Raw genomic sequence first — 24,031 nt, forward strand, 5'->3', positions numbered from 1 at the left:
GCCCGGGTTCTTTCCCGTTCTGTCCCTCCTTCTGTGCTGCCTTCCCTCCTTACTTGTAGGTAACTTCATTCCATTCCGGTTGTCGGAGCATCTTAACACTTGATGAGCATGCACCTTCCAGGTTCGTTTCGGTGTTACTCGGAAGTTTGAATTATACCCCGTCGTTTCCATTGTTTTGGTCATTGTGACCACTTGAAGTTCGATCCATTCCGACTGCTTCGTTTCCACTTGGAGTTCCCTCTCTGAACATCCAAATCTCCCGTCTTGATGCCCATAATGCCGAATGTTGCCGTGAAGTAAATATTACCTTAGGTTGTCTCTGAAACCTGCCAGCCACCTCCAGTTGCCGTAATAGAGTGGCTTGCCGCCTTCGAGCTCAACGGTCAAGGTATGACACAAGAGCAATATGCTGAAAATTGAATGCCCATTTCTCGAGGCCATTTCCAAGATGCGAATGTGCTGACCGGGTCGATGATGAAAGAGGAGAGTCTAGAGCTTCGCAGATCTCCTGTACCATTTCCCATGTCTTGTCGCAGAGCCTCACAGGGCAGCCGAGACCCTGCCGGTCCTCCGCAATACGCTTTACCGTTTGAGGATTGGCGGGGTCCAGGTACCAATGTGCACTGAACAGGGCGTTTGCAGCGCATTCCGTACTAACCATTACAATAAACTGTAAATTACGCACATGGTGCACGGGTCACAAAAGGACGATGTTCAACACCATCGCCGTGCAGTCTGTCGGCTCCTCGCGGCTTTCTCTCGCTTTCTCTCCCTGACAACTAACAACGAAACCGCCCGGTTGATCCAGTTTCCCTCTGCTCCGACCATCCCGGCTGAACCCGCACGAGGACATCCAAGCATCATTTTTACATGGATCCTGCAATTCCTATTTCAGATTTACCCTATTTATTCATTCAATCATTCTCCCTGCGTCGGATGGACAGACGCCGTGCTGTCCGGCCATGAGGAGGACAGACCGAAAAGCTTCGGACCAGACCGGACTTGGAATTTCGAGAGAGGTACCGCCAGGTTCGATTCCTGAGGCACATCACGATGGGTGATCAAAATCAAGTTGAGCCTTTGTGCTTTTTTCACTTTCCCCATGCTCGCCCCTACCGTTACCCCGGCCAATGATGGCTTGGCTACGCAGGTCGGGATCACACTTGGTGTCGCCAGTCCGCACCCTCGGGTTGACGGATGCGAGGGGGGTTTGCCGTTCCCCAAGATATGGATGCTGGGACGCACCACCTCCCCGGGGAATCGACACCCGCATTGCTTCCGTCTGCTACGCTGCATAGGGTTGGACGAACGCATGATTGGGACTCGATGCTCGGAGAATTTGTGACCAGAAGATTGACCAGTGGCTGTCGGATGGCTTGGGGCTGGCGACTGATTCTCTCAGAGCACTGGTGAGTGGTCAGTAACTCATTTACCTGCATCCTTTATCTTTCACATCTTCATTCAGCGATCCAGCGGCATCAAGAGATACGCAGTACCACAGCTACTCGATGCAGATGCCTGGTCAAGTCCATCAGTCAATCCCCTGCCATCGCCAATCCCCATCTGTCGCCAGGACGGGCATGGACCCAAGCACAGCCAACTTGCCCAAAATGCTGTTCATGAGCGAAGGAGCTGAAACCCGGCACATATGAGCGGTACATGGTTACATGATTGGAGACGTTACATTCCTGATTGGATGTGCTTGGAAATTATACCCGAACTGTCAGCCACAGGGTCCTTTTCCCCAGGGACCATTCGGCTTTCATTCAACATGCAGTGCGCCCTCTCATATATCCTATCTTTCCATCCGGTCCCGACATATGAGCTCGATGTAGAGCCTTCTTTTTTTCAAGCACAGATCGGCCTGGGGAATTCTTTGCAAGCAGTACGCCAAGGGCCCAAGGCAAAGGGCCGCTCACGACGAGTCTATTGGTTACAGCCAAGCTTAGGAAGTGTGTACCTGGGTTTACTTGGTGACATGCCTTCCTCGGTCCCGCGGGCCATGTCATTTGAGAGTTCAAAAGTAACAGTTGGACTTGACAGACTGCCGCGTTACGTCGTACCCGGGCTTGCCATCCGGTGTAATGGGTATATCAATATCAAGTTATCGCAAGTGACCGAATTCCTTATTCTTTGACAAGAAAGTTGGCGGTTACAGCTGTAGAACAGGGATCGGTCAGCCAACGCTCCGGGTAGAGCTTAGTCAAGGGAGTGCGCCAGGGAAAACCTCGAAACGATGACCGTTTTCGGCGCTTCGTGGATCAAACCGTGTCAAGGGCTGTCAGTGGTATCAGCTCAAGCAATTTGGACCCATCCAGGCGGAACCTTGATCACAGTTGTCTCAGACCGGGACGCTTTCAAACTACCCGCTGCCGCTGGCTGACAACCAAGCGTGGACCAAGCTAGCTAACATGGTCTAGTGACTAGTGAGAGCCTTGGTGCCTGGCGCTTCCGGAGCAGGTCGGCTAATGTGAAGCGGACTTAGTCAGTATCGTTAACGGAGTTCAATGCCGTCAACAGAGGCTCTTCCGGACGGCCTGGACTAATGAGCGGCGAGAACTGGGCGCCTCGGACCTACTATGCAATACTTCAGTTCCACCAGGTAAGCGAAGAAGGTATTGGCGGCTACATCATTATCATGATTACTCCACGAGATAGGTCCCCGATGTGGTCTACTAGTAACATTTGGTCCAGTGGATCTCGTACTCTACAGCCTTAGATGTCTCCATGGCAGCATATGAACTTCTAACCAGGGAAGTCAAGGCCGCAGCTTTTCTTGGGCTACACACCAAAGAAGTGTTATAACCTATCGCTCAAGTCCACCATGAAAGCTTGACTTGTAGGGACAGAAGAACCACAACATATTACCCTGGAAAGTTTCAATAGGCCATCCAAGGGCGCCGCTCATCATATCGAAGCTCCCTCCCTCCCATACTAACAATGATACGAAGCCAGCTGAAGCCAAGCTACAATGTCTGGTGATCACCGGCCGTAGCAGCTAAGAAGTTGGTACCTTTCCCATTCGCTTCCAAGGGAACATTAAGACCATCCAACCCCATCTCCAATCATAGTGAGAGAAATACCTATGTCATTGTTCTAACTTACCGTGACGGTACCTGAAGTCCAGACGACGACACAGGCGGCAGGTAGATGCCAAGACTGTCCTCTGGCCTATGACTTTAAACAATGCACGAACCGTTTTCGCCAGTGATGGTGGGGTGCTGAGGGGAATCTCCACCACGCTAGGCTGTTGGGGTGATTTGGAAATGATGTGCATATCCTCGCCTACCCCAAGCATGTAACTTCCCCTCCGGGAGTGCAACTCGTACGCGCACCAACTGCCCCTGAAGCAAAAGAATTAAACTCACTCACTGCACTTCAATAACACACAACAACAAGAGCTACCATACGCCAAAATCAAGTTTCAGGGTCACTAAGACGCGTCTTCCTGTCAACATGTGGCTCTGATATCTATAGTTGCCCAACATGGTACTTTCATCGCTGTAAGCCCGTACCAAGAACGAAAGCTGAGACGGCGCCCATCATCTCCAACCCACAACCCACTCTTTCGATGTCATGGCATTTTCTCGATACCAAGCATCGCGTCAGTGACATGAACTTGTTGCTTTTCCCCCTTCCCATCGATCGGTACAAGGTGGACGCCATCCTCATCTCCATCTCACTACACTCCTGCAGAAAACCCCCTGGCGTATCAGGACATGCAGTCAATGATGAATGGTACCTCCTTTTTCCGAGTTGCCCAACCCAAGCTCGAGCCAAGTTCCAACGCCAGATACCGCACTTGGTAAGCAGCACATTGCATCGCATCGCATATGGATCGCAGCAGATACCTGAAGCAAGCAAGCGGGTTGGCAGCAAATCAGGTCGATACCGATACTCCCACCCGCTCATCCCGTCATCTTACCATGGCAATCTGTATTCTCCCTGCCCCGGGATCCCGGGGTCCCTTTAGGTGCTGTTGCCCTCAAAGGACGCTGGAAAAAGTTGAAGGGAGAGGTGAGGTCGTGCTGTGAGGTCTGCAAGGTTTCTTGTGAGGTCTCTGGTTTGCGCCTCACCCGAAGCTTCATCAAGCCATATCACTTCGCACACACAGCATCACCGTGTAGGGTCTGTCAAAGATACTGCAGCCTCGCCGAGCAAGTCCCCGTCCCGTCGTCGATCCCAGCTTCACTTTGAATCCAATTTCTCGACCTCGCTTAAGACCCTTTCCATCACAGACACAAGGCAAACAAACAAGCAACTCAAGTGAGCGAGCCTCGCACCCTCTTTGCCATCCATCCATTCATCTATCAGTCTCGGCAGGACAACAGAACCAGGATGGTTTCAGAGCTCAGGTGGTCTGGCTGTGGTGCCTTGCATTAGAGGTACCCATCCTGTCGCCTCCGTGACCCCATTCCCACCTCGTCTTCTCAAGTGGAAGCGGGACTCTTACGGGAGCAGGCACTTGACGGGTTATGAGAACCACGGCTCGCTCGCCCTCCTTGCAGTTGGCTATCGTAAATAAAGAAGCCATATCCTTGTCGCCACAGCCCCTGTACACTAAGCCTCTCGAGGGTGTCGAACGGCTCTCTAGGTTCTCCACCGAGTCCACTGCTGCTCCCGACATCCCGCAGGTGTTTCTGTTTCTCGCGGCGCTCCGTGTTTAGCTTCTAGTGTTTAGCTTCACAGCAAAAGCTCGACATCGAGAATCCAGATTTGTCCAGACCACCACCCACCACCACCCGGGAGACAACGCGGACTCGGAGTGGAAGAGAAGCGCTCAACATACCCATCCCATGATGCATCCGCCTTAGATTTGCACAGGGCATCGCGCTTGCTTCATCAATCAGGTCTCGGAGACATCCATGCCCCGTCTCACACTGGCTATCCGGACACTGTCCAGACTATCTTCCGAGCGCTGCTTGGTGATTGGCTTTTGTGATCTCCCCCGCGATGACGGCGACGAGACCCGTCTTCAGATCTCCCACCCATGCCCGACTTCAATCCCATCATGCACATCACTTCGGCCTTTGCAATTGCCCATCCTCTAGCAAAAACAGTATCCCACAGAAAGTACTGGGGATCTTTTCTTTTTTCCCTCCTTCTCCGAGCGCATCTCAGCTGCAGCCAAGGGGGCGTACCTTGCTTGCGATGGAGACGGTGGATGGAGATGGGTACAGTCATAGTACACACTGACTCCCGCGTCACTCCGTCGCCTACTCCCGGTGCTCGTCGTGGTTTGGTTGCCCTGAACGGGACATCTTTCCTCGACCCCTGTTTTGTTGTTTTTCCGGTACACAGTCCACACAGGTTTTCAATTATCCTACCCCCATAATGGTACATGCACATCATGCGGCTTGGGACCTCCTACAGCGACCGAGTGGGTATGTAGCTGAGAAATGTTCCCGAGGTTGATCAAGGATGCAATGGTCCAGGTCCGCATCTACCTACCTACCCCATACGGGGCTATATAACATCTTAGTTCCCGCTTCAGAAAGCTTAAACTTCCGTCCCGTTATTCCCTTCAGTTCACCAAGTTGTTTCACCCTCTACCAAGACGAACCTGCCCCTTCACAAGCTCCATCATTCCATACCATCCGTTGTCAGTGTGAACTATACACGGAGGTCGATATTGATCGAACAACATTCCAGCCAGTTGGTGTTATAGATGATTCAACTTGACGCCTACACCAAGACGAGACGATAAGACATCATCAACAGTTTGACGAGCAAGCCGTTTGGGTTACCATATCGCTTCTCGTTGACACATTCATACCTACTTCACTCCGCCCACCCTCACCTGACCACCGACAATCACCGTTGCCAAACATGGCTTTCCCTCAACCAGGCGGTCCGACTTTTCGTCACGCACAGGTACATGGTGTTTTCTCCTTCCCACGACCGGCTTCCAACGCTCGTCCGAAAGTTAACACGCCCGCGCAGTCCTTTGCGGATGCCCAGTCCCAGTTCGACATCCTCGAGTGGCATCCCTATTTCATGTCCTGCATGCGATACTTCCTGGACCACGCCCAGTACCATGGCCCCGTGCAGGCTCTTGCCGGATTCATCAACATCCGACTACCTTTCCAGAAGCCCAACCCGGTACTATCTTCACAGACAGTCCGTCCACCACCGGAATTAGAGGCCTCTTGCCGGGGAACAGGAGGGAAGGCTCCCGTGGGTGGCTACGGTCTTCAGTCGTACGCGAGTGTCAACTTGATTCCCTATATCCGCCGTCTGGTGGCTACGGGGTATGACTTCCCGGGTGTTTTGCACGGCTTTTTCGGAGACGACTGGGAGGCTGGTGTGGGGCAACTACACGAGAACGAGCGACGGAACTACCTTTTTGCGGCCAAGAGCTCCAACTGGCTCAAGGTCAAGGCGGCTTACGACATGAACGAGGAAGAGACCATACCGTTCCTCAAACCTTTGCGCGATGCGACCGAACGAGAAATTGTCATGGCTGAGAGAAGCTGGAGCGAGTGGTTGGCGATGCAGGACTGGATGCTGGGACCACGCGCACCGGAAATGCAGCAAGCGAACGGCAATGGCAATAGCAATGGCAATGGGAATGGGAATGGGAATGGCAACAACGTCAATGGAGGGCGGATGCAGGGTATTAAAAGGGAAGGTGACTGAAAAGGGTTCAACCCAGGAGTTTTGGATGGCGAATTGGGAACGGGAAGGAAAAGGTTAATAGGTTGGATATGTGGGTTCCATCTGGTTGTTGAACTGTTGACATTCCCTTGTACAACTTTCCTACGGGCCATATCTATCATGTTTCTAAACGATTTTCAATGGCCTTGTATCATAGCTCTGAGAAAAGAAGGGTGAGTGTGCTGTCCAGGCAGGTCAGAACGTCAACCTCCTCAAGTTGACCTCCGAACCAGCAGGTGGCACATACACGGGGTGGAAAAAAAAGATACCGGAATTTGAAATGAAAATGTGATGACATATTCCCGGCTCTTTCATGGTAATCGTTGTTGAGGGAGAACTTCTCGTATCGATTGCTATTCCCAACCTAGGACAGGACCCTTAAATCACTAATGTCGACTGCAATTATCGAAAAAACATGGGCGATGAACGAGACCTCCACTGTCAAATGTTTCAGTGTCTCCGTGTATATATACCGTACGAATATCGGCCGGTAGTGGCGGTACGTCCACGATATTTTTGATACTGTGAATATGAAGAGAACGAAGATGATGCACCAGTACAGTGCAAGACCGGAGTGCCGAGAGACGGAGACAGCTTGGAGTGCAGACCTCATAATGGCTCGAGCTTTGGGTCTTTCTCCACATCAACTGCTGTGTGGGTCTTCGGCTCGTGCCGACCTACGGTGATAACGGAAGGTTGGCCTTGTAATCGCCCGGGTACGATACCTTACAGCATATTGGTAAGAAACATGAAAGATTATATGCTTTGTTTCGTTTCTAGTCCGTAACTTTCACATCAGTTCAGTTTGCTTGCATTCAGACCGGCGCGCTGTGCAGGTGGTGCAACCCTGGCTTAAGTTGCTTTACACTTCACCACCATTAACACCTTTTCATCTTTTGCTTTCAACCTTCTTGCTCTCCCCGTCCACTTGTCACTCGAACAATAGAATCCGGACTCGAACGCTTCACCGAGTACGGCAGCTGTATACTACGAATATCATCAACGGATCCATCATATTTTTCCAACCTCGAACCATACGCGCCCACCGGAGACAAGGCAACGCGCTACCTCTACTTGTAGGTACCTGCTACGCTCCGCTCAAAAGGCATTCACGGAGCCGAACCCACAGCATCCGGAACTAAAGTCCTAACGAAGCGCCCCTGTCAGTCCTCTGGAAACTGGTTGTTGCCAAGTCAAGTGGAAAGGGCGGGACCAACAGCTGCGTCGACCACATGCTCGAAAGCTGACCCTGACAAGCGCATCATCGGACATTGGTCGCGACGCAACAACGTCAGCTACCAAACACCAACCACCTTGAAAATGACCACAGCCCCGATATAGTACGCGCCCGATTTTTGCTACTCTACTACCTACTATCACTATCTCGTCGACAATACCGGTCTCGGATGCCCCCACCATGCCCCGAGGTCCAGCGACGGCAGGCTTGTCGGCGGCCGTGGGACAATGGACCAAGTTCCTGGGGCGCGCCGAAGCCAAACGACTAGACCCAAGCGACTTTGCGAGATTCGTGCCCATTCTTAGCTCGGATTTTTATCCATTGCCTCCCATCGTTATTGCCAACCTTCTCCTCAAGCCGACGAAGCAGTCGTCCTATTCTCTCGACCCCCGCCGACTACAATATCTCACCATCCTCCTCAATCAAAAGCTCGTCAACATCCAGTCCGTCCTGAAGGTTCTACACCAGTACTCGACATCGCACGCCAAGATTCAGAGTCAACACCATGCGGACGCCACACACGAGGCCGCGACGGCCAATAAGGGAGACCAGGGGCAACAAGGAGACAAGAAGCCGAAGCGGGTGTTCTGGCAGAACTCATTCAACGACGAGGAGGTCATCTTTTTGCAACTTTCCAAGGTCATCACGCATGGTCAAGGCATCAGGCATGCCTCCGACGCCTACGAGATGGCCGCGAACCTAAGCAAGTGGATAACGCTCTACATCGACGTCATCGCCGCCTTTTCACGAGATACGTTTGGCAATATTCAGAATATGCGGACGAGGCAGGATATGGAAAACTCTCTTCAGGCTTTCAGTTTGCTTTTGGTTCACTTCTTGGGCAATCAACGGGTGGTTTCTGCCTTTAGCCGGCCCGATGCCAAAGGTAACGCCTTTTCTGTGCCATGCTTCCTTGTTCTGTGGACAGAGCACTTGGCTAATGACTTTCTTCTCACCAGGCCATCGCAAACGATTAGCGGCCTCTATCGATCAGCTTATACCCTATATCCTTCAGAATCCGAATACCTCTGGAATTGCGGTGAAATTGGAGTTCAGCAGAGGGCAGACACTGGCCGGGGAAGAGTCTTCCGACCTGAAGGACGCTGCGGTAGCGGAGATGCATAGCTACATGGATAACATGATCGGGCTGGACGCATGGCAAATACCCGACATTCCGCTGGTTAACTCTCGTGCTGGCCTATACATATACATCAATGCTGCGGTATGTTCGACGGCTGGTTATGGTGATCCGGAGTGGATTGGAGGGTCCGAGTTGCTGACGCCCATATAGCTCGTAGGACGACCTTTGATAGATGATCATTCTCTTTACACCTACCTACACAACAGATACCAGGTTTGTCCTCTCATTCCAATCTGACGCCCTCTGTGTTTTTGCTGACAAAAAGGTTCAGGGTGACTTACAAACGACAGCAATACACCTCATCCTAGCATCCTTCGATGTCTTGGCGAACGCCGTCTTCAGATACGAAGGATCAAAAACAGGACATTTGCTCAAATCATACGTCGTCAACAAGGTTCCCCTAATATTGGGTAACTTTGCCGCTTCTTCTTCACCCATGTACCCGTTCGACGCGGAGTTTTGCATATCCCAGGCGCTGGGTCAAGTCGACACCAATGTGTTCCCGACATTGTCCAATATGTTTGACATGTCGAACACTAGCAGCTCCTTTCAGGACTCGGTACGACAAGACTTTTGTTTTGCCTGTCAGTTGCACGGGCTCTTGTCTTCGTCGGCTATCGAGACCCTTTTGGGCGAAATTACATATCAAACACTGCCGGACGAGGGTCGATACGTGAAAGAGACGCTTGTCCAGGCGTGTTTGGGAGACTTCGAGAGAAGTCAAAAGCTCATCGGGGAATTGGACAACATGAACGGAAACGTGGGCGCCGCTGCGCAAGCGATTGTTGAGGTTGGTCGAGATTCAGTAAAAAAACGAAATTCTGTCGGTGGTGGCTGCTAACATGAACCAACAGGTGATCGGTACACTCTGCCGGAACAAGGAGACCATGACTCTCAAGCAACTGTGCAGCCGTCTGGCCAGCAAACCGTCATCTTTGGATATTCTACTGCTCTTCGACAAGCCGTACAAAATTCTTCATCCTCTATGCGAGCTCTTGGACAACTGGGGCGGGTACGACGAGGATCAGGGCGAGTATCAGCCTGTCTACGAAGAGTTTGGCTCTATCTTGCTTCTACTATTGGCCTTTGTGCACCGCTACAGTTTGACGCCTACTGATTTGGCCATCCGGTCTCCGGATTCATTCGTGGGAAAGCTGCTAGGAAGGGGCTCGTTGAGTCGCCCTTTAGACGAGCTCAGCGAGCAGGAAAAGTCGCACCTAAATGGTTGGGTACATGGACTATTTGATTCCGAGGCTGGCGGTTTAGGAGACGACCTTATGTCGTCGTGTCCTCCGCAAGACTTCTATCTACTCATGCCGACGCTTTTTGATCAGATCGTCATGGCTTTGAGTACAGGCTGCTTGAACGAGTACCTGTTAAGGAGTGGTCTAGAATGCAAGTATCAACTCTCTTGTCCTCATCATTATGGCTCTCTGACTAACCGTCTCCTAGATCTCTTGGATACCCTGTTGTTACCTTCACTGGTGCCAGCACTCTTGTTCCTTGCAAACAACCTGCGAACCGATAAGCAGGCCGGTCAAGCAGCAGTCATCAAGATTCTTCAGCTCACTTTGCGTCCTAACTCGATTTCGAATGAAGCATCTATCATGCTCTCATCGGTCCTGAACATCGTCGCCAAGCCCCTAGAACTCTCACTCCGCTCCTACCAGCGTCAGGTTCCCGCCTCCCAACAGGTCGAGCCTCTCTTGCGCGCTCTTAAGGAGAACCTGGCCGTGTCTGGCCGAACCGGTGGCGCCGACCACAGCGAGCTGGAGAACTGGACCGGCACGCACCACAACGGGTCCGGGTCAGTCGGGGGTCTTTACGGCGCCATCCGCCACACCGTCCAAAATCTAGTCCAATGGGCTCAGAACTCCCCCGGCAACGGCGTGCCCACCACATACACCCACCGCCAGATCCTCGTCGCCCTCCAGATCTGCGGTGCCAAACGCGTCCTTTCCGCCCTGCTTAAGGAACTGAAAGTGCAAACAGAAGCCGGCAACGGTCCCGTCGCCTACGACGTCGTCACCGCCATCATCTGCGCTCCCGACGTCCACAACAGTCCCGTAATGGACGACGACCCCGCCTCTACCAGAGGAGCAGATGCGAACCACAACCACACGGTCCAGAGAAAACAACGAAGAATCACCCTCCGCGAAGCCCTCAAGTTCGAAGCGGAAGATTTCAAGAAGATACAGAAATCTGACCCCCTAATGGCCGAGACGGTCGTGCGCCTACATCGTCGCGTCGAGGCCCAGATGACTCTCCCTCCCCCGCCTCCGCCGCCCGCGCAGCATCTTCACCATCACCAGCAAGCGATGCTGCAGCCGGAGCTGAGCGCGTTGGGCGTGGTGGCTGGTGATACCATGGGTGATTCGATGATGAATGCGGCGGCGGTGGCGGTGTCGAGCGGTGACCATCACCAATCGGTGGACGCGATGAGTTTGGATGCTGCCGGCATGGGTGTGGGTGGGTTGGATGTGGGAGGAGCGGGTGGCATGGATTTGAGTGGGATGGGGGATATGGGTATGGGTGGTATGGGTGGGTTGATGGTGAATACCAACACTGGGGGTAGTGTAACGGGTATTCAGAGTGGAGGTGGTGCAGCAGGAGGAGGACGTGGAGGTGCAGGAGGTGCCGGTGCCGGTACCGCCGGCAATGTAGGAGGAGGTGCTGGCGGCGGAGCGGGTGGAGGCAGTGGTGCCGGTGGTGCGGGAGGAGACCTGAGTGGTGATGATATCTTTAGCGGATTGGGAACAGGGGACTTTACGACGGATTTTGGGAACTGGGATACGATGGAATTGGGGTAGTATCCACAACCTTGACGTCAAAGACGGATGGAATTCGAATTGCTTGCACACGTAGGGTCGTGGACGGACGAGGACGTTTTACCGCATGGGGGGGCTTTATTTAGGAATCGCGCAGCGCATTTGGAGATGGCCAGAACTTGGGCGAGGGGGAATCTGGAAGTCATGAATCAAAAGAGTTGGCGTTAGTAGTGAAGAGCATGGATTGTGTTGGTGGTCGTCGCCAAAAGACGTAATTGTTTGTGGAGAGGTGAAGCGCCGAGTTTTTGATGACTACATGAGATTGCCTGCCGCAGACGTCGAAGCAGATGCGGAGAAGCATGAGGTTGAAGAAATCATTATTCCAGAGAACAAGTAGAGTTAGAAAGTTGCGTCGTAGCTTTTCGGCGAATATTCTCTGATATAGGAAATCAAAAGCCGACGACGTCTGGTGTCTGAAAGAACCTCTCTGAATGCGTCAAACGAATAAAATAACAGGCCACTTGTAGCGAAGGGTAAAAAAAATTGCAAAAAAGAAATGATCGCGGCAGGGCTCGAACCTGCGATCCTCTGCGTTATCGTACTTGTAAAGCAGATGCCTTAACCACTGGGCCACGCAACCATCGATATCTATTAGCCTTATGCAGCAAACTTATTAGGTTCATTCGCCATGAATCTGGGCACTTTTGGGGTGGAGGTGGGAATACACTACCGTTCATCATCCAATGAGGGTGGGAAACGTGGAGCTAGTGGTTGTGAGTAGTGGTTAGTGGTGAGCCCCTGAGTGGAAGTAAACAAATGCGTGCTGGGGCATGCTGTGTACTGATAGTACAAGTTAAGGAATTTATGGTCAAGAATATTCTACGGTAGTTGTCGTCAAGGGATGAATGTGATATGTTCCGACACCCATTACCCCTAGAAACTGTCGCTTGATGAGCGGGCGGACCATTCTTGGGCCACCAAACTGGTGTCACTTTAAAAGGTCTGGAGACAGCCCCTTGGAAGTTAATTAGAATAAGAACATACTTAATTATGATACCCAAACTTCTACCATCTTGTTTTCTCAACACCCCTTACGTTACCTTCTTCCTCATCGAAGGCCTCCACTTTGCATACGGATGTTCCTCCTCAACCGTCTCCGGCACCAGGTGATCAACCGCCCTAGTATTAAGCAGTCCCGGATGCACCTGATCCAGACTCGTAATCCCACACATCTTCATCGTCGTCTCCAACTCATCATTCAAGATCTCCACATACCTCCTCACCCCTTCCTCGCCATATCCAAGCCCATACAAGATCCCCCTCCCAATCCCCACGCCACTAGCCCCCAAACACAAGGCCTTGAACACATCCGTCCCGCGCATCACCCCTCCATCAATCAACACCTCCATCCTCTCAAACACCTGCGGACAACACCTCTGCAGCTCCAACAGCACCAAAATCGTCGGCGTCGCCGTATCCAGACTCCTGCCCCCATGATTCGAAACCACGATCCCCTCCACGCCCGCCTCCATGGCCCTCACCGCGTCCGCCGCCGTCTGCACCCCCTTTAACACAATCTTCACCCCACTCTCCCTCGGCAAACACCTTCTCAACCAGGCAATATCTTCCCAGTTTACGCTCGCATCCAGAAACTTGCCCGTGATCCTCCCCAACCCGCCGCCAAACTTGTCGTTCTCCGCCTTTTCCCCCGTCATCGGCACCACCACTCCTCCTGTCCCTGATAAAAGACCGACCGCTTCGCTGGCAGAGATCCTCTCGTCCGCCTCCCGTTTCCCGGGCACAGGCGCGTCGACAGTCAAGAAAACGGCTTTGACACCGCCAGCTTCGCAAGCTTGTGTTAGGAGCTGCTCGGATTTGGTCCGGTCTTTGTCGACGTAGAGCTGGAACCACAATGGAATCTCTCCTCCACCCTCCTCATCGTTCCCCTCAACCCCAGCCTCTCGCACCGCAGCTGCTATTTCTGCAACACTAAAACTAGCACTAGTACTAACCGTCATGCCCACGCCCAACCTTTTGCACGCCCTCCCAATCTCCTTTTCTCCCTCGGGATGAACCGTTATTCCGAGAGAAGTAGCGGCGGCGAAAATGGGCGAGGAGACGGGTGACCCGAGGATCGAAGTGCGGATGGAGACGCGGGAGACGTCGCGCAGGATACGAGGGCGGAGGGTTATGAGGCTGTAGGTGGCGGAGTTGGAGCGGTGCGTGACGAGGCCGGTGGCGGCGGAGGTGACGAAGGCGTGGGTTTTGGGAGGGAAGGTGAGGGACGCGGCGTGGGCGAAGTCGTGGGTTGAGAGGAGGGTGTGGAGGGGGGGTTTTTGGATTTGGGAGGGGAGGTGGTGAGGGGTTGTCCCCGTGGTGGTTGTTTCTGTAGGAGGAATCGTCATTTTGTTTATGTGATGGTGATGGTAATGGTTGAAGATGGTGACGGTGCAGAGGGGAGGGGAGGGAGGGGCAGAGGAAGGAGAAGGAACAAGACAGCCAGCCTGGGTTTAAAGCCATTTGGGTCTCGGGGTCTTGTAGCGAGACAAGACCGAGGTTGATGGTGATCAACATTGGGCCAAAACATAAGAAAGACGAGAAGAGATAAACTCGGGGGAATTGGCCCCGAGCTCACATACCTTAAACGGCCGGGATCCACCAGTGTCCCCCGCCCCGGAAGGAGTGGGGGTTGTTCGGGCCGGCACTGGGGAAGTGGGTCAATTTTTGTAAGGCCCCTGGCAGTCCCCGGCGATGATGCCATTCCGCCTGAAGCAAATTGTGTCGGGTGGTACACAGGATGCATTACAGTCAGGACATCGAGCATTCCCGTCTACACGCGCATTGTCAGTAATTATAGATTTTTAGGTGGCAGTGCTTGATTTTTCTCCTTTTAAACCCAATGAGTTAGGAATCGTGCAATGAAATCAGCCCTCGTGCACAGACCATTAGTATCCCCATATAAAAGGCTTCCTCCCTCCCCCAAATTCCGTATTCATAGCGCTGCAACCCCCTCCAGCCTCTCACCTCCATCTCCCGCTCTCAACTTCACAACCTTGGGCAAACATGTGATATAAAGTGTTGTCCACCGTTGAACCCTCCACGTGACGATTCATTCCTTTTTTTTTTTCAAATTTTTTAATTTTTTTTAATTTTTTTCATGTGACTTCCATCCCTAAACCCCCAAAGCCTTCTCGATCAGGATCTTAGCCCGTTCGCTCAAGTGCATCTGGAGGGCCAGCGCATGACCGGACGGGCTCATCTTGCCCCAAGTCTTTCTCAAAATGCCCACCATCTTCTCCTCGTCGATATCCGGCCGCTTCTCAAAGTCGTCAAACTGCTCGTCCAGGAACACCAGGCAGGCCACATCCTCCAGCACCTGCGTGTCGCTATCGGTCTTGAGATCCTCCTTCCTCACCAGGGCGGCCACCCGGTCGATCTCCTCCTGGCTCAGCGGAGGCTGGATGGAAGCGTCGCCGAGCAGCTCGGCCACCTGCTTGGCCGCTTGCGACTTGAGCTTGGCGCGCCAGGTGAGATATCCCGGCCGAGTCATGGGGTAGCTGCTTCGCGGGATTTCCCATCTGTTTGTTTGTGTTGTTAGGTTATACATACATACATATCAGGATTTGATGAACACAAACCGTCGGAAATGCTGAGCCCGGCATGCAAGCTGCAAAACGGGCGATGCTCCTGGTTCCCGCAACGCCAGCCATCGTGTCATGTGTCGGGCATAATCAAGCTCGAACGGCACAGAGCCGGACTCCCTCTCGACCGATCTCGGATCCTGGGCGTGTGCCTCGTCGATAAGCTTGAGGGCTTGGTGGTAGTTGGCGGGAAGGGGGTTAATTTCTTCCATGGTGGTGAGTGCGGTCTCTTGCCTTCGAAAAGACCTGTATGTATAATGTTGATGCTGACGTGTGTGATAATGACAGGGAAAGAAAAAAAAAAGGTTCAAAAAGATGTATGAACAGACAAGAGGCCAAGTCACAAGGAACATGAATAGCAAAGGTATGAGTCCCAGCCAGCTGAATGTTGATCCTTTCAGGGTCCCTCCCTTTCCATATGAGTGGATATCTTTCCAGGGGGAGGGGACAATGGGGGCCACACCAGATGAGTCAGCAGAGATAAGAGCACGGAAGACCCCCGTTCGGAATCCGGAATGCGGCTTACACCTTTCCCAACGCCATCCCATAGTTTGCGTGTGCAGCCTTATAACAACGACAGCCATTTTCTTCTTCAACCTTTCATGTTTCGATGTAGCTCGTTGAAATCTGGAAGTCGGATTCTTGAGCAATTCCTTCCAGATTCTTGTTTGGGTTCATCTTTATTGGCCTTTGCGTGGGGACGGATATCTTGACCGGTGGTTTGTCCAGGATGACATGGGATGAAAGTCGTTCGGGCCTGGGACGTCGTGAGGACGACACTGGACAACGCCTGTTTCCATGGCAACCTGCGAACTGGCAAGTTCGCGACCTTTGAGTATTCACCTGCAATTTATCTGCATCCTTCACCTTCCATCAATTGCGACCAAGCGGGCGAACATCGGCACTGCAAGGCAGTTGAAAGCCGCGCTTCCCAAGCAAACTGGCACCGATTTTGTGACCTGAGAGCACCGTCTCCCACGCAGCACTTTTGAAATCGCGCGGCATTCTGATTTTCCTCTGCTCATTACCCCTCCTTCTCAAAACTGCATCCAAACCATCATCCGACAAGCTGGTCAATTCATTTTCGATCAAACACCACAAGTCTGGTACCCCGTATTGTTTCCCCCATCCTCTAACCATCGCTGACAAGTGCTCAGCCTTTTCTACTCGCAAACAATCTTACTCTCACCTTGCAATCAAGTCTAGCGACACTCACAAATCTCCCCCCATCTTTCCTCAAGATGGCTCCGTCCGGCCAGAAGAAGGGCAAAGAAGTTGACCGGTCACCTGCGAGCATCTTGAAGCATGGCGACTACACAGTCTCCCTGACTAGCTGGCTTGCTGGCGGTCCCGCAGTCGTCGGCAAGAAGCCTCGTCGGGTGCTCGACCTCAAAGTTGAGCGCGATCGCAAGTCTGAAAAGTCGGATCAATCTTTGGTCCTGGCCAGCAAGAAGGACAACACCTCCGATATGGACGTTGGCACTTCAGGAGATGAAAGATCTCTGACGCACACCTCAAGGCAAAGTCGCCAAACTGAAGGATCATCCCAGCGACTTCTGAAGTCGAAGCCATTCCTCACGTACGAGGAAAAGAGAGTCGAAAAGTTTACCATTCGACCTCCGCCTCTGATCTTCAACAACCCTGAAGACATTCCAACTGGCTGGCTCGAAGCAATGTTGGACCGGAGAAAGAATGGCGAAAGCTCAAAGGCTGTTTCGAAGAAGGCTATCGGTTATGAACACAGCGACTCGGACGATTACGAAGCTGGCTACGAGTCTCCCCACAGCAAATCAAAGTCATTGTCAAAGAAGTCGTCCTCCTCCAGGAAAGCATCGGAAATTCGAATCAAAACCAAGTCGTCATCTAAGAAGGGCACTCGCAAAGTCGAAGTCACAACTGCTGATACAACAGACGATTCGTCATCTGATGTCGAGTCACACCGCCCAACGAAGACGAAGAAGCTCGACCACCGGAGCAAGATCAAAGAGACGACCAAGACGAAGAAGATACACGTCGAGTCCTCTGGCGAGGAGACAGATGACACCACAGCAGATTCCGAGTCATCAGATGCTGAGTCAACCAGTATCGAGCTACGTTCCAAATCGAAAGCGAAGAACAAACCCAGCGCTTCATCGAACAAAGCAGGAAGTCCCAAGGTCAGGATCGAGACACGGGACAAAAAGGGCAAGGGAAAAGTCATAGTGGAAGGTTCAAGTGAAGACGAAGTCTCATTGGATGAGTCAACGTCAGAATTCGAGCCGTCTCCCCCAAAGAAAGTCAAGAACAAGAACCGTGTTACCGTTACCGAGACCACTCGAAAGGGCAAAAAGAAGACTGTCACAGTTGAATCATCCGATGAAGCCGACACGACGCACATCAACTCACGTTCTTCCACGAAGGGCAAGAAGTCTGCAGTTCATGTCAAGGCCAACGGCAAAACGAAGACTAAGAAGGTTACATTCGAGACTACCGATGAAGCTGAGATTACTGAGGACGCCACAACGGATGCTGAGCCTACGCCGGCGAAGGCGGGCAAGGTCAAGGGCAAGAACAACAAGACCAAGGCAACCGAGAAAGCAAAGTCCAAAGCGAAGAAGGTCGAAGTCGAATCATCTGATGCGGCAGAGACGACCGAAGCCGAAACGACCGAAGCCGCGACCACCGAAGCCGAGACCACCGACGCGGAGACGACCGTCGCCGAAAAGCCCAAAGCAACTCCAGCAGCGGGCAAGGCCGACGACGCCTGGACGCCTTCCCAAGATGCCATGCTTCTCGGCATGAAGGAAGGCGGCGAATCATGGGTCAACATTGGCAAAGCCATCGGCCGGAACAAGAAGGAGGTCATCAAACGACACCAGGAGCTCGTTCGCACTGGCGTTGCTCAGGTCGGTAAGGGCAATCACGACAAGAACAATAACAAGAAGGGAAAGAACAAGGAGAGCAAGAACAACGATAAGAACGATGCCAGTTCTAACCAGACCCCTGCTGCGGACGAGACCTTTGGCTTTGGAGACTTCGCTGGCTTTGGCGGTGATCAAGACGATACCAACAATGACACCAATAATGACAATAACAACAATGGTGATGCTTGGGGTGGAGGTGGTGATCAGAATAACGGCAACAATGGTGACACCACCAACAACAACAACAACAACAACAACAACAACAACAACGGCGGTGGTGGTGATGCCTGGGGTGGAGGTGGTGATCAGAACGACAACAACGGCGGTGATGCCTGGGGTGGAGGTGGTGACCAGAACGATAACAACGGTGGTGGTGGTGATGTTGGTCCTGGATTTGGTGGTCCTGCCTGGGGTGCCGACTGTACCGGGGACGGAGGAGACCAGAACAATAACAGCAACAACGACAATGATACCACTAACAACAATAACGACACTGGTGATAACAATAACACCAACAACGGCAACAATTACAACGGCTTTGGCGGTAACAACGGCTTTGGTGGTGGTGGTGGTGACGCTTGGGCTGGCGGAGACCAGGATAACAACGGAGGTGGTAATGTCGGTCCGGGAACTGGTGACGGCAATGGCAATGGCAATAGTAATGCCTGGGGTGCCGACTGCACTGGAGGCAACGACAAGCCGCCTAGTAACGCCGGCTCCCATAATGGTTCGAACCAACGCAGCAAGCCGCCTAGCAACACCGGTGGTGGTGGAGGCTCGAATCAGGGTAACAACAACAACAACAACAACAACAACAACAACAACAACACCAAGCCACCCAGCAATAGTGGCAACAACAGTTGGGGCGGAGGATCGAATTCCGGAAACAAGCCGCCTAGTAACAATGGCGGTTGTAACAACTGCGGTTCAAACCAGGGCAGCAATAGCAACAACAACCCGCCTAGCAATAGCGGGAACAACGGTTGGGGCGGAGGATCGAACTCTGGCAACAACAACAACAACGCCAGCAACAGCGGTGGTTTCAATCACGGTAGCAACAACAACGCCAGCAACAAGCCACCCAGTAACAACGGTGGCGGCTGCAACAACTATGGAGGCTCGAACCAAGGCACCAAACCTCCTAGCAACAACGGTCAGGGAGGAGGCTCTAACCAGGGAAACCGGCCTCCTAGCAACAGTGGCAATAACGGATGTGGCGGAGGTTCGAACTCGGGCAACAAGCCGCCCAGCAACAGCGGCGGGAACAACAACAATTACAACAAACCACCCAGTGATAGCGGTGGTAATAGGAACAACGGAGGCTCGAACCAGGGCAACAACAGGCCGCCCAGCAGCAACGGCGACTGGGGTGGCGTAGGTCCAACTCAAGACAACAACGGCGGCTGGCCTTCGGGTTCGAATCAGGGTAATAAGCCTCCCAGTAACAGCGGCGGTTACAACAACGGAGGCTCGAACCAAGGCAACAACAGCAACAGACCTACCAGCACCAAACCACCCAGCAACAATGGCGACTGTAATCAAGGGAACAACGGTAACTGGACTTCAGGTTCAAACCACGGAAACAACCACAATACCAAGCCTCCTAGCAACAGCGGCGGTTCAAATCACGGCGGCAACAACAATAAGCCTCCTAGGAACAATGGTGGAAGCGGAGGCTCTAACCAAGGCAACAAACCACCCAGCAACAACGGCGACTGTGATACCTCAGGTCAAACTCAAGGTATTTATGGCGGCTGGGGCTCAGGTTCGAACAGTGGCAACAATAACAACAATAACGTCGGTTGGGCCACGGGCTCTAACCAAGGAAACAATAACTACACCAAGCCTCCTTCCAACGCAGGCTCCGCTAGAGGTTCAAATTACGGTCGTCCTCCTAGCAATAATGGAGGTGGAGGTTGGGGTTCAGGTTCAAATCATGGGAACAACAATAACACCAAACCTCCTAGCAATGGTGGATGGGGCGGTGGTTCGAACCAAGGCAACAACAACCACGGTGGTTGGGGTTCCGGTTCAAATCAAGGAAACAACAACGACAACTATACCAAGCCTCCTTCCAACGCAGGCTCTGCCAGAGGTTCAAATCATGGTCGTCCTCCTAGCGACAACGGAGGCTGGGGCGGTGGTTCGAACAGTGGTAACAAACCACCCAGCAACAACGGAGATTGGAACCAAGCACCCGGCTTTGGCGGCGAAGGTTGGGCAGCAGATTGCACCAAGCCGCCTAGCAACAGTAATAACAACAACAACGATGGCGGTTGGGGCGGATGTTCGAATCAAGGTAACAACAAGCCTCCCAGCAACAGCAACAGCAACAGCGGAGGAGGAGGAGCGGGAGTAGGATGGGGTTCAGGTTCAAACAATGGCTTCTTCAAGCCGCCTAGCAACAACAGTGGTGGTGGTGGTGGTGGTTCAAACCGTGGAGGGGGTGGCTCCCAAGAAGGTGGTGACCCAAGAGACAAGGAGATTCAAGCTTTAAAAGAACGAGTCAGTGAGGAGAAGTTGCAGCGTATAGATGCGGAAGTTTTTGCTTTGAGGATGGAGAACAGGGCTAACAGGTTACTGCGCCAGAACAAGCAGCATCAGCATACCGAGAAGGAGGGTATGGGTATGGGTATGGGTGTGGATATGGGTTGGAACACGGGTGGCAGCGACAATAATTGGAGGCCTCCTTCAGTTGCTGGTTCTGTCAGAAGTGACAAACAGCCAGGAGACGGTTGGAAATCCGGTCCAGCCTCCGGCGAGAAATGGAGTGTTGCCCAACAACAAAACTCGCCGGACTGTTACAAACCACCTAGCAACTCAGGCTGGGTTCCCAAGGATAATGTTCCCCCTCATGGTAACAAACCCCCCACTCCCAGCAACAACAATGCGCCGCACCCCCCTCGCACTCCCAGCGGTTGGGTTTACGGTTCGCCCTCGGAAAGCGAGCGGATGCGCACTGCCGAGAAAGTGGAGGGCTGGAAGGGATCGATCAAACCACCCAAAGGCGGCTGGCCTGCCGTTCCGGTTACGTTCAAAGATTCCCCCCGCCTACGTGAGAATGCGCCCGATGATGACAACAACACCAGAGCCAGAGGTCGAAGCCCCGCCACCGCTAGATCTTCAGCTTCAGCTTCTGGTAAAGATTGGAAGCAAGGATTAACTCGCGTCGAGGAGGAGCCGGATAACGACAACAACGGTTATGATATGTGGAAGAAACCTTCCAGCAACAAAAACGGAAACCCGGGTAGGAATGCGGGACATAAGTCAGCTGGTATCTTGAAGAACAACAACAAGCCTTCCGGGGAGCAATATGGTTGGAACTCTGGTCCTGATGCGGCTCCTGCTGGAACTGGTTGGGACAGAGGCTCGGACCGAGTCTCAACACCAAGCTTCAAAGCCCCCGAGAAGGACGAGTGGACTGCTGGAGGCATGAGAAGGGAAGACAAACCTCGTAACAACAAACCACCCAGCAATAACGGAGATTGGACTCCTGGACTCGGAGCTGCCGCTGGCTGGAAGGCAGATTGTACCAAGCCTCCGAGCAACACCGGCTGGGCCGCAGGTTCAAACCAAGGCAATCACAACAACAAGCCTTCCAGCAACGCAGGCTCCGCCAGAGGTTCGCAACATGGCAAGCCGTCCAGCGACAACGGAGGCTGGGGGGATTACGGACAGATCACAGGTGATTACAACAAGGCACCTGGCAGTGGCACCGGCTCCAACCCTTTCAAAGATGGCCTTCCTCCGTGGGCTGCAAACTGCACTGATCCCTGGGATGGTACCAAACCGGCCAACAACAACAAACCCGGCAAGGGAGACGACCAGAACGCCCTCAACATCCACACGGTTACAGACTTACCCGGTTACAATAGAGATCTGGCACCACCCATCGGCCTCTCTGGCCTCTCTGGCTTCCCTCCCGTCGTGGGCCATTATCATGAGCCAGTTCCTGTTAAGCCAGTTCCTGTTAAGCCCAAAACCCCAGGCCCTCCTCCCGGTGGCTACCCTTCCACTCCTTACGAGAACACTCCTCACCCACCCGGTTACTTGCCCAACACCCAAGCGCACATGACTATCCTCCCATTGTACAACAACCACCCGGTTCCTCATCATGCGCAGCAATACCCATCCCACAATGATACCGCGCCATGGAACACCTGGGACAGGGACATGGACGCCACCACCAAACCCGCCGTCATTACCACCAAACCACCAGGAGGCTGCCCTTCGTACGAGCCCGGCCAACGCAGCGCGCAATTCAGCAAAAAGCCCATCCTTTCCGAGGAAGACCTGCAATCCCTCTACCGCCAGGTCATCTTCAGCGCCATGTCTTCCCGCCAGCCTCTTCCACAACCCAAGCCCGACCGCGAATTTTCTCTCAGAGACTGCTGGGTTCTCATCGCTTTGCACGACCAGTACGATCGCGCTTCTGCTTCCAAGGAGAAGTGGTTTGATTTGCAAGCCAGGTTTGCGCAGGCTACGGGGGGGCGGATGGTGGATCCGAGGGTGTTGAGAGCCAAGGTGAAGCAAGGGGAGAAAGAGGCGAAGGTGGTTGAGGGGTGGGGAGATGATGAGGTGGGTGGGATGTATAAGAGGAGTTTGAAGTAGAGGAGATAGCGGGAGAGAAGGGGAGAGAGAGGGGTGGTTGGTGAGTTTGTAAGAGAAAGAAAAAAAAGAGGAGAGGAAAAAAGAGATGGGTGAGGTGCAAGAAACTCAGGTGGTAGAATTGTTGTTGATTAATGGAGGTTGAAAAGTGGAAAATGAAGAGAAAAGAAGGATCTGGAATGAACACCTCAGGATCCAAAGAAGTCTGGTCGGCCACGACTGCCACGGAGAGAAAAGAAGGATCTGGAGTGAAGACCTCAGGATCCAAAAAGCTTCGTCGGTTACGACTGTCACCGTTGCTCTGGAAAAGGAAGGAAGGAAGGAACGGTGAGAAGAATAAGGGAGAAGATTGAAGGAAGGAAGGAAGGAATGGAGAGGGGTTTTTATAGCGCCTTGAAGCCTCAAATTGCGGCAAGAAACATGTGACGCCAATAATGTACTTGTGTTTTCAATCCTTCCTGTCGATGAGCAATATTTGTAAATGAAGGCGCAATCAAAATGTAATGGTCGGCGCACATGTAGGTTTACCCCCCGGACCACACATGCATAGGTACATAGGTACATATGCGTACATATGTCGATGCTGCCTTCGGCTTCCGCTTGATGAGGCAGTCGGGTCGGAAGGTAAGGTAGTTAGGCACTCCGGACAGAGGTATTGGACACTCGAAGAACTTCGGCTGAAAAACACTTTGACGTCCAATCCCGGCATATCCAGTTGATAGCTAACAGATTTATGTGCATTTTCCATATCTTTTGGTGGCGTTTGACCTCGAAACCAGGAAGGCGCAGCCATGAACAACAGTCATGAAGTTTTCAAGTGGGAGGTTTGATACACCTCGGCCGGTTCAGTCGGAGACAACCCCGAGCTCAAATCAATGGTAGCTGAATGAGTACATGATAATCCTGCATATCTTTTGTTATCTCGTTGGTTGTTTGCATTATTGAACTTCTTCCTTGCATTAGGACAGCTTTTACATCGGTTCGAAGTACATCTCTACCTATGCCGCCCACCATCATACCTACCCATAATAAGCCAAACTTTAATGCCGCCACTACTGACCGACTGCCATAGGAAA

At 52.6% G+C, this 24,031-nt stretch overlaps 5 protein-coding genes and 1 non-coding gene across 6 annotated transcripts; 3 read left to right on the forward strand and 3 right to left on the reverse strand.

The window, feature by feature from the left end:
* Nucleotides 1–5,068: 5,068 nt before the first annotated feature.
* Nucleotides 5,069–6,639, forward strand: SMAC4_02687 (uncharacterized protein; the record flags this gene model as incomplete). The annotated part of the gene is made up of 2 exons (XM_066089826.1): nt 5,069–5,874; nt 5,944–6,639. The coding sequence occupies exons 1-2, from the start codon at nt 5,830–5,832 to the stop codon at nt 6,637–6,639; spliced, it is 741 nt and encodes a 246-aa protein (XP_065946162.1). The 5' UTR covers nt 5,069–5,829.
* A 787-nt stretch (nt 6,640–7,426) lies between these two features.
* SMAC4_02686 (uncharacterized protein) lies at nt 7,427–12,322 on the forward strand. Its single transcript, XM_066089825.1, has 6 exons — nt 7,427–8,780; nt 8,854–9,116; nt 9,186–9,248; nt 9,307–9,825; nt 9,890–10,430; nt 10,488–12,322. Exons 1-6 carry the CDS (start codon nt 8,075–8,077, stop codon nt 11,843–11,845), a joined length of 3,450 nt encoding a protein of 1,149 aa, XP_065946163.1. The 5' UTR covers nt 7,427–8,074; the 3' UTR covers nt 11,846–12,322.
* Nucleotides 12,323–12,360: 38 nt separating this feature from the next.
* SMAC4_13269 lies at nt 12,361–12,443 on the reverse strand. Its single transcript is given in 2 exon segments — nt 12,361–12,396; nt 12,407–12,443. It is a non-coding gene; the product is annotated as a tRNA-Val (tRNA).
* A 451-nt stretch (nt 12,444–12,894) lies between these two features.
* SMAC4_02685 (uncharacterized protein) lies at nt 12,895–14,208 on the reverse strand (the record flags this gene model as incomplete). The annotated part of the gene is made up of 1 exon (XM_003352202.1): nt 12,895–14,208. One exon carries the CDS (start codon nt 14,206–14,208, stop codon nt 12,895–12,897), a length of 1,314 nt encoding a protein of 437 aa, XP_003352250.1.
* A 513-nt stretch (nt 14,209–14,721) lies between these two features.
* SMAC4_02684 (uncharacterized protein) lies at nt 14,722–16,669 on the reverse strand. The gene is made up of 2 exons (XM_003352201.2): nt 15,442–16,669; nt 14,722–15,381 (listed from the first exon to the last, which is right to left on the reverse strand). The coding sequence occupies exons 1-2, from the start codon at nt 16,026–16,028 to the stop codon at nt 14,976–14,978; spliced, it is 993 nt and encodes a 330-aa protein (XP_003352249.2). The 5' UTR covers nt 16,029–16,669; the 3' UTR covers nt 14,722–14,975.
* Nucleotides 16,670–16,685: 16 nt separating this feature from the next.
* SMAC4_02682 (uncharacterized protein) lies at nt 16,686–22,958 on the forward strand (the record flags this gene model as incomplete). The annotated part of the gene is made up of 1 exon (XM_066089824.1): nt 16,686–22,958. One exon carries the CDS (start codon nt 16,686–16,688, stop codon nt 22,956–22,958), a length of 6,273 nt encoding a protein of 2,090 aa, XP_065946164.1.
* Between the last annotated feature and the right edge of the window lie 1,073 nt (nt 22,959–24,031).

The sequence above is a fragment of the Sordaria macrospora genome, chromosome 2, assembly GCF_033870435.1.
Source record: "Sordaria macrospora chromosome 2, complete sequence".
In the NCBI taxonomy this organism is placed as follows: Eukaryota; Fungi; Ascomycota; class Sordariomycetes; order Sordariales; family Sordariaceae; genus Sordaria; species Sordaria macrospora.